Here is a 14,984-nt window from a genome sequence, read left to right as displayed (position 1 = left end):
TTTACAACAGCAATTGCCTCTGCCCAGTAGAATAACTGCACCCATTTATGTTGTTTCCAAAAGGAACATCATGCTGAGACAGCCAGAATAGGAACAAGAGAGCAAATAATTATTGTAACTTCTGCCCAGCATAGCCCCCATTTCCTGAAAGGCTGAGTTTGTTTTAGTGCATCTCCTTCCATCAGCCCTTTTTTCTAAACTTGAAATTCCCCAAGGAGCCTTGACTAAATACAGAAACAGATGGTGACACCAGAGAGACTGCCCTCACATCACTCTCCTCTCCCCCAATACCATGCATTTCATTGATCAGTTGAAAGGATTAAATTGAGCAGAAAACTTCAAGAACTGCCAGGCAGCAAGGCTGAACTTCCATGGGAAAAGCAAGGCCAGCAAAACAGAGCACAGCCCAGCGCTGCGGAGCAGTGACCTGCCAGCTCTGGGGGGTCCCCGCTCCCACAGGCACACAGATGATGGAAAAACCCCTGCTCTCCTAGCACAAGAGTAAAAAAAAACCACTCAGTTTTGAAACTGGGATATAGAAGTGCTCGCCTGCATCCAGAGACAAAACCGTTTAACAAAATGAAGCAACAAGCAATCACTGCTTTGAAAAGAACACCCTAAAAGACAGCTAAGGAACAGCAGAACAATGACTTTGTGTAACTGCTTTCCACCTAATAAAGCTGGCTGAATACTGATGATAGTTAACTTGAGCCCCTTATATAATGAGAATAGCTCATCCCCTCCCAATTCTTCTTTTAACTAGCAGTTTATTAGAGGGGGTATTTTGTTTTTAAGTGGAGCAACAGCAGGTACTGAAAGAAAGAATAAAGTTGTAATGTACCAGAGTTCCTGTATCAAGGGCAGGTCACTTGGATGTTAAACAAACTCTGAGAGACCAGCATCCTCATTCCTATGGCCTCAGTGACAATCTGTCCAGGAACTGGCCTTGCCACAAAGCACACAGCAAAGCACAATCCTGAAAACTGATTCCATAACATGGGGTTATAATTTAGAAAATAAAGTTGCTTGCATACCAAAAGCAGTGTTTCATCAGTACTGCCTCACTCCCACACCATGATGTCTTCCACCGTGGACAGTAAACTCTAAGATGTCATTTTTCTCTCTTCACATAACACCTGGCACTTTGGGGTCCTAGACTTGGAAAAAAATAACATTTCCTGGTATCCATGATAGCGAGAAATCAGTTGAAGCTACAGATTTCTTTGGCCTTTGGTGCCTTTTTTAGAGCAACTGATACCAGGGAGTTATCTCTTGCATTCACACACCTGTACCTGGATCTCAGCAGATGCAGTATGCTGCGTCGGCAGGGAAAGGATAAAGGAGATCTTGTGCGCTGTACCCCAGGGAAAGGGCATAGAGGCAGACAAGGAGCACACAACCCTGACTGCAGAAGCAAGCACCCAGGCATTAAAGCAGAGTGCGTAGCTACCAGCGGGTGCACCCTCCTCATCAGCTATCCAGCTACTGAAGGCAAAGTAAGCTCCAGAGTACAAGAGAGAACTCTGTACCTGCAGGTGTCTTTGCCTCTCCAGAGCCTCCCAGCCCAGCAGGAGACACATTTGGGGACTGACATGAGCAAGCCACTGCTCTGCAACTGTACCACACCTCAGAAACAAGTCATCATATCTTGTTCTCTTATTTGTGTAGTCTGGACTACCCTTGAATCTTCATGTTCCCCCAGGATGTCCTCTCTCTTCTGGAAACTGCTTCTTCCCAGGCACAAGCAAGAATGAGCTGCCCCAGCTGCACAGGATTTGAGGAGACAGTTAGCAGTGCTCCCTCTCTCCAACAGCACTCACATGCCCCATTCCTCCTTGTGCACAAACCTCCATAACTCTCAGGACTAACACGCTCAGCAGAGGCCACAACCAGGATGGGTGCATCAATTTTCCAGGAGTTACTCAGAGAGAAAAGTGCTTTTGGTTGGAAGATGCCTTCCAGTGTATGAAACATGCACACAATTGTCCACTATTTCCATTAAGGGATGTTTTTGTACTGTTTTCTTTGTGAGTGAATATGGCTCTCAGCGTCCAGATCTACCTGCAAACAGTACTGCAAAAGGCTCTTGGCAGTGCCTTAGTTTGGGTAACTCTCCCCCATTACTGCTGCAGTCATTCTGCAAGGGGCAGGGATGTCTCAAAAATATATACCCGCACACTAAGGCCAAGCCAAAGATCTCTGTGGGTGCTATAAGTTTTTCAGCTCCAAGTATTGTGCATATACATACCTTTGTCCTCCTGGCACAATGAGGCTGTTCAGTGGGTATTGGGCATCCAAGCCTCATGTTTTTCGTGGCGATGGATCCATATGCTCCTAGGCATGGAAGCGGCATTGTGCTAAGCCAGCTCTCTTCCCAGCCTCAATGGGCTTTGTGGTTTTAAACCATGCAGCAGAGATTGGGCTAGAAAGGCCCTTGCAACCCAGACAAAGCCAGGATCGGGTTTCAATAAAAGCACTTTTCAAGAGATTGATCTAGATGATCATGAATAAGTGATAGGACATATATAAAGAGACTTAGCTAATGGATACATGATTGGTGGGGTGGGGGAGTCCCTGACATCCTAGACCCATAGGGGAAGGAACACAACCTTGCTGTTTTTCTGATGTCAGGCTGGAATAAAGTCAAACAGCCAGTCCCTGGGTTATATTTGATCAGCAAAACCTGGACCAGCTGCTGGAAGGGAGGAGGTAGCCCAGGAGGCCACAGGTAATGGAGAGACAACAGCTGAGCTGGCAGCAGCCAACACGGAGCAGCTGCGAGGAGGGACAATACCTGCAACAGCACTGGCAGGGGTAACAGAAACAAAAGTCTACTTCTTGTAAGGCACAAGGATGACACACTGCAGGGCAGAAAGGGACTGGATTGCACCTGGGAAGGTCCCATGGTTCCCAACAGTAGCCCACTGAGCCTAGGCAGCCTCTGCAAGGCAGCACAGCTCACGGAGCTGAACACAAAGCTGCAGTCGTGAGTCCTGCTGCTCCAGAGCTGCAGCCCAGGCTGAGCCCATGACTCAGACTAGTTCTGCCAATTAGCAGCCCCATTCCTCACTAATTAAGGAGCAGAGCCCTCAGTCTGCCAGCAGCTCTGCAGAATAGCAGTATCAGGAGAAGGTTTGTGCATTTTAAATCGTCTAATCTAAGAGCAGTTTGTCACTTCTGGTCACTGATGTACGTGCACTGCTTCCCACCCCTCTTTCACCTCCCCCTCCCATCTGCTCTGTTCCTCTCTCCTCCCCCAGCTTGGCTGCTGTACAGCTTCTCTTCTCCCCACTCTCCTGCACATGTCCCACCTTCAGATATCCCCCAGGAAATGCCTGGTCCTTGAAGGTAATTCTTGCTTTTCTCAAAGGAGCAACTACCCACTACAGCAACCACACCAGCTCTTCACCATGAGAGTGGAGGGAGTGAACCCCCAACTGTTTTCCCATGCCTCAAGGCTGCCCTTTGCCAAAAGCAGAAGGTGCACAGAGAGAAGGCGATGGTGCGTCCTTCCAGACTTCACTGCAAGCTCTCTCTCGGCTCAGTTTAAGATGAGCTGCCCCCTGCGATTCCACCATGGGCAGTGGAGTCGCTGCCCTCCCTCAGGTGAAGCAACAATCCTACAGAGTTTGCAACCACCTGGGAACTTCTCAGCAGCCCCAAAAATGCACACTAAAGTTCAGTTCATAAAAGCCAGCACTGCTTCCATGCCTTCTCTATAAGCTCTTCCCCACCTAAAACTTGAATTAAAACAAATCATTCCCTAGAGCACATTACTCACATGGATATCTTCAGATGTATATTCCCTGCCTCTGAACACTCCTGATATATCACAGCAACGCTGGCTTTCCCACATCTTCTCTGTAGCTGAAAGGAAGGAGGCAACAAGGCCTGTGCAAAAACCCAGACTGGCCCTAGCAAAACTTCCGCTGACAAGCTAGCAGTTCCAAACTGAGTAAGTGAAGAGCTATCCCTGCCCTGCCCTCAACTTGGTTATTGCTTTGGGTCTCCTCTCCCTCTTCCCACCAAACATACAGTGAGGCAGCTTCCTTGCAGCTCCTTCCCTCTCTCAAATTTGGCTGATGGCTTCAAGGCTGAAGCTGGGCTGATGGACAGCTGAGTGGCATACAAGGTCCACAGAAGAGAGCTCAGGGCCTCAGGAAGCCACAAGGATACAGCAGTCTATCACACAGACGCCAGCTCCAGCATCCTGCCTCCAAGCAGACACAATGCAATGCATTTTGTAAAAATCTCAGATGAGAGCCCTGAAACAGTATTTCTTTTGCAGTGTTTATTATGCATAATTTGGGATTACGTCCAATACCTTTTTAGAATCATAGAATCATTTAGGTTGGAAAAGACCTTCAAGATCATCGAGTCCAACCATCAACCATGGCCACTAAACCATGTCCTGAAGTACCCTGTCTACTCATTTTTTGAATACCTCCAGGGATGGTGACTCAACCACTTCCCTGGGCAGCCTATTCCAATGTCTGACAACCCTCTCAGTAAAAAAATTTTTCCTAATATCTAGCCTAATTCTCCCTTGCCTCAACTTGAGGCCATTTCCTCTTGTCCTGTCTCCAGCCACCTGACAGAAGAGACCAGCACCCACCTCACTACAACCCCCCTTCAGGTAGTTGTAGAGAGCGATAAGGTCTCCCCTCAGCCTCTTCTTCTCCAGACTAAACAGCCCCAGCTCCCTCAGCCGCTCCTCATAAGACTTGTGCTCCAGGCCCCTCACCAACCTGGTTGCCCTTCTCTGGACACGCTCCAGCACCTCAGTGTCTTTCCTGCAGTGAGGGGCCCAAAACTGAACACAGCACTCGAGGTGCGGCCTCACCGGTGCCCAGTACAGGGGAACAATCACCTCCCTGCTCCTGCTGGCCACACTATTTCTGATGCAGGCCAGGATGCCGTTGGCCTTCTTGGCCAGCTGGGCACACTGCTGGCTCATATTCAGCCGGCTGTCAACCAGCACCCCCAGGTCCTTTTCCACCAGGCAGCTTTCCAGCCACTCTTCCCCAGGCCTGTAGTGCTGCATGGGGTTGCTGTGACCCAAGTGCAGGACCCGGCACTTGGCCTTGAACTTCATACGATTGGCCTCAGCCCATCACTCCAGCCTGTCCAGATCCCTCTGTAGAGCCTCCCTACCCTCAAGCAGATGGACCCTGCCTCCCAACTTGGTGTCGTCTGCAAACTTGCTGAGGGTGCACTCGATCCCCTCATCCAAATCATCGATAAAGATATTAAACAGAACCGGCCCCAACACCGAGCCCTGTGGAACACCACTTGTGACCCGCCGCCAGCCGGATTTCACGCCATTCACCACAACCCTCTGGGCTCGTCCATCCAGCCAGTTTTTCACCGAGCGAAGAGTACACTTGTCCAAGCCATGAGACACCAGCTTCTCAAGGAGTATGCCATGAGAGACAGTGTCAAAGGCCTTGCTGAAGTCAAGGAAGATAACATCCACAGCCTTTCCCTCATCCACTAGGCGGGTCACCTGGTCATAGAAGATCAGGTTGGTCGAGCAGGACCTGCCTTTCGTAAACCCATGCTGACTGGGCCTGATCCCCTTCTTATCCTGGACTTGCCATCTTGCCACATCCTTGACTTCAATAATTCCCTGCCATGTGGAGTTCTACCATCTATTCACACGTTATATGGAAACGTACACTTTTTAATCAATCTGTCCCACCACTGTGAAGCAGAAAATCCCTTTTTCTCACAGTCAGAGGCAGAGGAACAGCGGAATCCAATCCACCTTCTCTGTCTCATCCATTATTTTCTGCTCTTTTGCCATGTCTCCCCCTATTTGTCATTTCACTAATAAAGTATTCTCAGAGTTGTCATTCCACTAATAAAGCATTCTCAGGTTTTTAAACTCTTCATGTGAGACGTTTCCCTGGTGTTTGATCATCCTCAGTGTCCTTCCCTCAAACACCACACAGAAAGCAAGTGGAGTGCCTCTGAGCTGGGATGCACTGTCAGCCAATCTGAAATAAGAGTGAAAGTGGAGAAAAGGGAGAAACAGCCCACACAAGTAAGAAGTTGGGGAACGGTAAAGACGGTAGAGTCCATGTTTCACTGTGTTCTCTTCTAAAATCACTGGGGACAAAGACGTGCGCTAGTAGCAGCATCCAATTTCTAGATGGGGACAGCAGCATTGTGAATAACAACAGAGACATGCAGAAGTTTTTAATAAACATTCCTGGAAAGCACCCCTCTTGCATCACACTGAGATGCTGAAATGCTTTCCCCTATATTAGTAAATGGAAAACACGTAAAACATTTTAAAAATCAACAGGTCCAAGAGTTCCCACCCAGAGATCTGTCCCATAAAGTTTCTCACCAGCTGATACTCATTTTTAATAAGCCTGGAAATGTTGAGGAAATTCCAAAAGACTGGAAGGGTCAGAGCCTAAACAAGGGTGATAGCAGGATTATCCCAAGTAACCATAGGTTGCTCAGTCTGACAACCCCACGGAAAATACAGTTTTTGCCTTCAGCTTTTCCAACTTAAAGATACTCTAGCTTTAATCATTGTCCCATGTCAGTCAACATGTGGAAAGAAGTCTAGTCAAAAAGACTTCTTCATTCTTTGCATCCAGGCATGAGAGATAAATAGGACAGTAATAGATTCTCATGGCATTGACCATATAGAACACAGTATTCTGATAAAAGTCAGCCCTTGAGGAGCAAACAGCAGCAAAGGGATCTCAAAATAGTTGTTACGAATGGGGAAAATCATGACTAATTGAGGGAGTTTCTAACAAAACTCTGGAGAGACAGGGTCAGTACTATTTTGTATTCTCATCAAGGACCTAAAATCAAAAGTAGTGCTGACAGTACTAGCAGATGCCAACATCTGGTAGATCAGTATGTACCCACAAGGATAAGACCATCAGAGAAATGTGGATTCCACAGCCCACTTGTTTGAACAAAATGGGATTAAAATACAGCCAAACTGAAAGGTCAGCTTCAGGGGAGGAGGAATGCAAGGAGCACTTCAAACGGAGGAATGTCTTCTGGAAAGTCAGAGACCTAAAGAGGATTGCAAACCGCTGAACAGGAACTCCCAGGACATTTGGTTGCAACAAAAGCTGATGCATGTCTGGGATGTATAAACAAGAGTAAGGAAGTTTACTGCCTACTTATGCTTTGAGGTGTGAGAAAGAAGCCTTTCAGAGAAAATTGAAAAAACTCAGTCATTTTTGCTATTCAGAAAGATCGCTTTTAATGCAAAAGTACTTGTGAAAATGTTAATGTCATTATGTAGATTTGCCAGAGCTAGGGCTGCCCTATCTAGGCTAGACACTGATAGCAGGGGGATCACAGCAGCATGTGGCCCAGCATGGGCTGCAAACCTCACCTTGGTCCCTGCATGCCCAACTAACTACACCCTGCTGTGAGGACACTGCTGCCAGCAGTACCGAGACCACTGCTCTGCTACCTGCTGTCTCACCTTTGTCAGGAACCCAGAGGAAACCCAGTGCCAGAGAATAATTTCTTGCAGACAGAGAAGTTATTTGGGATGAAACAAGTCTCATGAAGCAGAAGAAAAGTAGGACCCAAAGATGGATGGAGCTGCCAGACACTTGAGAAATGAAGCAGGATTTATTTTAAAGCAAGGTTGTGTAAGCCCTGGAAGAAACTGCAAAAAGCGGGGGATCCTCCAGAAATAAGAAGCTTTTCCAGAAAGTGTGATTCAGCCAAATCTTAATCATTGGCTCAAGACGCAGGTAGCAGGAATAAACAGGACTAATACACAGCCCTGGTCCTAACCCGAATTTCCCCCTTCTCATCAAATACCCAGATCACTATCTATGAGAGGCCATGCCACTGGTTCACTTATTACAATAATTATTGTGTTTATAATGACCGGACCCAAAAGTCCCCCGGACGCTGTGCCAAGTGGTGCATGGCAGACAGGCCCTCCGTAGGTGTCTTTCCTGGGACTCGGCTCTACAGCACTGCTGAACTGTGTGTAAGCTCAGATGGAAATGCGGAGACAGAACCACAGAGCTTAGGGTAACTGGAGGATAACCAGGAAACCCAGACTCACAGAAGTTTCAGTCTTAATGATGACATTTAAATAGCTCGCACATTTTCCTTAAAGCAAAATGGGAAATAAGAAATTGCGAAACATTTGCAATTATTATGTTAAAAAAAGTGAGGCAAGAAGTGAAACCAGAGCAGTACGAGGTGGTTTTGGAGGCAGCGATGGGGCAGCTGCAGGCTGGCCCAGGGAGACCCGGCTCCCCTTCACGTGGGGGCTCCCATCCAGCGCCTGCACCAGCCCACCCTCGCTCCGCTGATAGGATCTGACAAGGTCGCAGCTCACACAGCCTGGCTCCAGATGAATGCCCTAAGGAGGGAGCTAACAGGACTCCCTCTCTTCCGCCAGACACTTCTTCATATCACCTTTGGCAGAAGAGCTTTCTTCCCTGCAATTGCTGCTCCAGACCAGGGCAGCTGAGCCCTTTTGCCCTACATCTGCCTCTCTGTTGCTCTGAATGGCTTTGGGGAGATGCAGCTGGGATGGAGGATCCTGCACGTAGGAACATCCATGCTACACCAGCCCCATGCATACGTTCAAGGACAGTGGTGCTTCTCTTTAGCTGAACTACACAGACTACTTAAACAGAGAGGGCTTGCTCTGGTTGGTATTGACTCAATGAGCATTATATACGCAGCATGGATGTAATAGTCGGCATTTCTCTTTCTCTTCCCAATCTCTCCAGATCCTCTTTTCTAAGAGGTCACAATATTCTTGGTAAACCGAGAGGAGATCATCAGGGAAAGTCAGTGAAGCACATGGTCCTCAGGGGAGGTGAGAGGCCTGGTGCTTTATGGAGCAGCCCCACTGCTGAAGATGACACTCTATCTACCGTTTCTTTCCAAGACCGCATTTTCCTAAGCCAAGGGTTGTTAACACACGGGCACTCAGCTCACTGTTATCTGAAAAGACAGCACATCACTCATGGTCAGCGTCATCCAAGTCAGCTGAACCATTTCCTTCATCTCAGACAGGAGTCTCTGGAAGGATTCTCCAGGACATCCAGCCACACTCCTCTCTCACAGGAACTCCACCTTCTCTCCACTGCAGGCAGTGTGGGGAGGGCAAACCAAGCTGTTGAGAAATCCAATCCAGGATTCCATGTATGAGTCCTCCCCACCCAGCACAAGCCGAGCTCCCTGGGGACACTGATTTCAGAATGATGCAGCCAGGCAGTTTCAACCAAGAGCTCAAAGCTGGGGAGAATCGCATGTGCAACCAAAAATCAGACTAGTTCTGTACCTGCTGCAGGAATCAGGCTCCACACTGCAAAGACGCATTCGCAGACAAGTCCCTTCAGCTCTTCTCCTCACCCATGGACTCTGCAAATGCTTACACACATAAGTTTATACCAGGACTAAGGAGCCACACTGGAGGACAGCATGTACAGCTAAGTATCACGTGGCCGGCAAAGGGTCACAATCCGCAAACTAGCTGATGGCTTTGCGGAGTGGTCAGACACTTCCCAGTTGCACAAACCAGTCAGCACACGTGTGCAGCAGCCAGGACAAAGCCACCAGAGCAGAAGAGACCTGGCAGAGCTGCTTGCTCCCCACCTCAGTTCGGGACCAAGCAAGCAGCTCGGATGCATGTATGGTGGCAACTTGGGTAGCCCTTGTACTCCTCCATGGACTTGACCCTGAGACTCCCTGCTGGTCTGCACGTGTCCATGGGGGAAGTGGCTCCTCTCCCCACCTCCATGGCAGATGTCCCAGGCCACAAAGAAGAGATGGGCTGTAGCCAGGGGAGGATGGGGGACAGTAAGTGAAGACCAGGCTGAGCTGTCAGGATGACAGTTCAGACCACCACAGCCATGCAGGACATGAGCACAGGACCCCCCCGCCTTTCTCTTCCTATGTCAGAAAGCTTAAGGACTTTGGGGGATTTATTTTACCACACAGATTAAAAGCATTGTGTTCCACCAAAAGAGCAATGAGAAAAAACTGTTTAACACTTAAAATGCCAGCATTTCTAGGCCAGTGGCACACGAGCAGAAGGAGAACGGCATCTGTGACTCCACTGGATGCTGCTGCTCAGTGCAGGCTGACCGTGGGGCCATGCCGGCTGGTCACTCCAACTGCAGAACAGAGAGGGATGGGATGGGAGAAGTGTCTCCTTTAACCCTGGCCACGACATTCCTGCTCCTCGGGGAGAATTGGGAGAGCGAGTCACATCCTCTGTGTCACCCCACATCCTGCCCACACTCCAGACGCGAAGGGAAACTATCATCCGTCACCGCACCACAGCCCTGGCCTCCAGGGCCCCTCCTCCCTGTCTGGGCACAGGACTCGCTGCAGCCGCCAAGAAAGGAGACGGCGGAGCGCACACACCATCTCAGCTCCTCTGCTCATACCCGGCTGGAGCAAAGGCGTCATCCGTCACATCCCTGAGCCATGCTGCACACCAGACCTCAGATGGCAGAGGCACACATCTTTGTGCTGTACCACTTGCGGAGGATGAAGGCTTTCTAATCTGGCCTGCTTGGGATGTTGCAGGGGAAGAGCAGCGGCAGCACGCAACCCACCAGCTCACCGTCCCCAGGGTCAGCAGTCAGAGGAGGGCATGGCACATGGGAAGCCCTTCAGCAGCATCAAGCGGACACAACTGGCCAAAACTGTTCCCACTTGGCAGAGCCAGGGCGATAAGTAGGTTGAACCCGTCACTAAGTGACTTATCACAGATAAACTTCAAAGAACAGGAATTCCTTTGGTCTCCAGCATGCAGAGGGAGGCACCAGGGAAGCTGAGAAGACCCACGGCATCCCCACCTAACCCCAGACACTGACCACATCGCTGAGTGTAGCATCTGAATTCTGCAAGCACAGCATGGGAGCCTGCTAAGGCAAGACCAACAACATGCTGGGGTTTAAGCTATTCATTGTAAGGGATGACATGCATCCCCTGGGACGAGCTTGGCTTCTGCTGCAGCAGTAAGAGGTGGAGCAACTCCCTTCTGCTCAGGCGTTGCCCTCCCACCAAGAACCCCCCATGGAGAAGGAGGAAGAGTGGCCAGGGTGCAGCAAATGCCAAACATTCCCGCTCCAGGGAAGCCACGTCCCCTGCTCCCACCCCCACTGCCTTTCCTGCAAAGCAAAGCTTGATGCTTTTCCATGTGTGCTTGTCCCAGCTCTCCAGCCTTGGGCACCTTGCTTCGCCAGGGTTTAAGCCTGTGATTTACAAGAGATGTAAGACTCCTACAGAGTCCCTGGCTTCAGGGCTGCCCCTCAGCCCTTCCCTGGAAATCTTTGTTTCCCCAGATGACAGCAGAATCACGCCTGGACAAGCGGAGCTGGACAAAGCAGGCAGTTCTCTGTTGGGCGCTACTTGCCGAGACACGCACCTCTGGGCATCCCCTCTCCAGCCTCCCATTCCCATCAGGCGCTTCAGGCTCCTCGGCGGCTACTCCTGTTGCAAGAGGCCAGGAGGTGCCTCGTGACAGAGGCGTGGGCATAAAGGCTTCTGGTGAAATGGCCCTTTGGGAAACCCTGCCCTCCATCTGATTAGATACAGGCAGCCCAGGCTTCCAGGAGCAGCAGGTTAATCAGTTAATGGCTGAAGGGATCCTGGGCGATGTGCTGCGCATGCCGCGGGGCAGCCCGAGCCGCACAGCCCCGGGGACAGCCACTCCTTCCTCGCCAGGGCCGGATCTGGGAAAACATCTGTTCTGATAAAGAAAGTGCTTCACCAGGGAGGGGGCAGGCCCGAGCCCACCAGCTGCTCCAGCGCACAGAAAATGGGCTGCTCCGGGGGGGCTGCCGGTTCCCCCGCCGCACCCAGGACACAGCAAAGGCCAGACACTGGGTTTAATGGCCTGGAAACCAACAGGGGGTCAGAGGGGGGCGGATTTCTGATGACCCTGCCCCAAAGAGGAGGCCTTCAGAGCTCAGCGGCAGACCTCAGGATGGCCCCGTCACCCCACAGCACCTGCCGTGCCCACTGCCAGTGCCGCGGGCACCTGCTGTCGCCCATGGGGCCAGCAAGGACTGCCCCGGCCTTGCGCCCACCTGCCCCTCACGACCAAAGGCAGCATCGGGCTGGGCTGGAAACCTGCGTGTGCTCAGGCAAGGAAAGAGGCAGAGAGAATTTGGGGGGGGTCTGGCGCGTGCACGGCACCGGGCCACGCGCGTTAAGGCTGCGCATCGCTTTCCCCGCCCCAGGCAGCGCAATGCCCCACGCGGCTGTTGTAAACCCACGTCTAACAGGTACGAGCCTGGCTCCGGAGGAGCCCGTTCTGCCCGCCAGCGTGAAGGTGACTGGGCAGGGGCAGCGAGGAGGCAGAGGGCCGAGGCGGACGCTCCCTCCGGTTGCACGCTTCCCGGCTCCTCACCGGCTCGGCTCTGGCCCGGTGCCACGTGCGGCGAGCCGAGCCGTGACATGCACACACAGGCAGGAGCAGGCTCCGGACCCTTGAGTCGCTCCAGGGGATTAAAGCAGCATGCGAGCCGTCTCTGGGCAGCCATGACTATCATGCGACAAATCCTCTCCTCCTGCGAGCAGCCCTCAGCCTGAATTGCTGGAACCGCACATCGCTCCTCCCGTAACCCGTTCCGCTCCTCGCGAGGGCTGCCCGGCGCCGCATCTCAGCGCTCGACGAAAAAGTGCAGCCGGCACTGCCCCGGCCAGGGGGCAGCGAGGCCGCGGCGAGCCCCGCGGGGAGCGCGGCGCCCCGCCGCTCCCGGGGCAGCGCCCGGCGGCCCCGAGCCTGGGCACGGCATCCCGATGCTCGTCCCACCGCGGGACCTGACCCTGCCGCCCGCCCTCCGCCCGGCTCCCCCCAACCCCGGGCCGGGAAGGGACGAGCGAGCAGGCAGGCAGGCGGGCAGGCAGCCCCCCCCCCGCCGCTGCCTACCTGGCGAAGAGAGGCGTCCATCGGCGGTCTCGCCCCGCACGGAGCGCTGCCGGCCGGCTCTCAGCGCCGCATCGCCGCGGCCGGGCAGGCGCGACTCGCCGGCCCCGCGCCGCGCTGGCTCCGCCTCGCCGGCGGCGGGGAGGGAGCGCCCGCCCCGCCCCGCCCCGCCCCGCTAGGCTCCGCCCCGCCCCCCGGGGCGCGGGGGGCGCGGGGAGCGCGTTCGCTGCGGCGGCGGCGGGGCTGGCCGGCTCGGCGTGTGCTTGAGCGTTGAGGAGCGGGGGAGCCGGTCACGCTGGGTGGGGAGCAGGCAGCGTCTCGGAGCGGGGAGGGGGGGGCTGGAAAGGGTTTGGGGTGCGGGAGGCGCCGGCTGAGCCCGAGCGGCCGGTGCCACCCACGGACACGCAGCGGGGACCACCTCTGTACAGCCATAGCAGCTAAGTGCTGGCTTCGGAAGGACAACTGGTGTCATCTGGAATAGCAAACATTTCGGGTTTGGCGTCCCTTCAGCAGGCCGTCATAGCGTGATACAGTGAGAGAGACCCTTAACAGGAATCCTGGTAGAGCTTCAAAGTTACGTCTCTCAGATCTGGAACAGCTGGCACAGAGCAAGAGGCTGGGTGAAATTTGTCAAAAATTGTGTGGCCAGATCATAGTCCATGAGTGCCCACACTGTGAGTGCGTTTCTTGCAGTAAGAAATCATTTCGTTACTCTGAAACATACGAGATCTAATGGGGGTGGGACAACAACCACACAAGTTTTGGGGTTTTGTTATTTTTGTCAGTAATGTGCTTTTTTAACTACTTAAAACAGAGAAGGTTCTGAGGGAGATGGCAGTATCTTGTCCAACCTCTGCCACAAGACAGAGCCACACCTAGGCCACTGTCTGACCTGCGATGACCACCCCCACCAGCCCCTGCCGCCTTCACTATCTGGGCCTTTTGGTAAGGTTTGCCAATATATGAGTCGCTGTCAGTGTGTCCTTCCATTTTGATAGCGAGTCACTGAGAGCTACCCTGGCATCACTATCCAGCCTCTTTTGTACTTGTGCTGGATTAGCTTAATCTACACCACTTTCCTTGTCTTATGAAAACATCGTGCAAGACAGCTCCAGAAGCCTAACTACACTCCTTATCTCACATCTAATACTTCTATCCGCAAGGCCAATTACCTTGTAGTGAAGGGGATTAGATCAACTCAACAGTGATGTGGCCTTGACAGTCCTCTCTGCAGCCACACATTTGTCTTCAGGCTGTTTCTGCCACAGCCAGCCTTCTCCCTGAGGGAGGATAGTTCCTCCTCCGCTATTGCTGCTTCTGCAGACCATTTTGACTGTTCAGCTTCTCCCTTCTGGGTGGTCACCAGGGGGCCAGGGAGCTCCTTACAGCCATGGGAAACTTGAGGAGCACACCTCTCCTTTACCTCTTCTGCCTGCCTGCCAGCAGTCTCCACCAGCAGGCATCTCCAGCACCAGATATCCCCTCCCAGACTTCTCCAGTGGAGAAACTTTGGCCATGGTTCCTGTCATCCAGGGTTGGGTGGTCCATCAAGGCATGACCCTCACAGCTGTACGTCAAGGCAGATCTGACAATGGAGTGGCAAACCAGCAGCAAACCTATTACCAGCAAACACACCAAGCGATTCAAATGCACTCGTCACAAATTCGGGGCCTTACCCTTGTTTCCCAGGTCAGGGTCCTTGTGAGCTCCCTTTCCCTTTCCCATTCATCAGCTCCCAGACAGACACTGTGGAAAAAATTTCTAAGCCCATAACTGCTGCAGTTTTCAGCACGGTGACAGTGGTGCAGCACACGTATTGCTGGGCTGTAAGTGAGCAGTCACTGTTCCAGCCTGACAGACCTCCCCACAGCTCTGAGCCTGGGGGCTAACAGGGCTTGGAAAGCCCAGGGCGAGGTAAGGAACCAACCTTTCAAAATACAAGGTTTTTAGTATTAAACTACTGTTGAGTGACACCTTCTAAGAGGGAAGAAGGTGGCTTGACCCCATCCTTAGAACAAAGTAGCTTTCCAAACTATCCAGGCAGTAAATGTTGGATTCCCCAAATGCAGCAGCAGCG

At 52.3% G+C, this 14,984-nt stretch overlaps 1 protein-coding gene across 2 annotated transcripts in view; it reads right to left on the bottom strand.

The window, feature by feature from the left end:
• LOC104319894 (unconventional myosin-X) overlaps window positions 1-13,035 on the bottom strand; it is a 104,516-nt gene extending 91,481 nt beyond the window's left edge. Inside the window, exon 1 of one of the 2 annotated variants that reach the window (XM_069781215.1) lies at window positions 12,911-13,035. In XM_069781215.1, the coding sequence (XP_069637316.1) occupies window positions 12,911-12,931 (21 nt within the window). In that variant the 5' untranslated portion in view covers window positions 12,932-13,035. The remainder of the gene's footprint in view (window positions 1-12,910) is intronic. The other variant, XM_069781216.1, reaches the window with a different exon arrangement.
• Between the last annotated feature and the right edge of the window lie 1,949 nt (window positions 13,036-14,984).

Source organism: Haliaeetus albicilla, chromosome 4 (genome assembly GCF_947461875.1).
Source record: "Haliaeetus albicilla chromosome 4, bHalAlb1.1, whole genome shotgun sequence".
NCBI lineage: Eukaryota > Metazoa > Chordata > Aves > Accipitriformes > Accipitridae > Haliaeetus > Haliaeetus albicilla.
The sequence above is the reverse complement of the archived record's forward strand: the minus strand, read 5'-3'. Positions and strand labels throughout refer to the sequence as shown.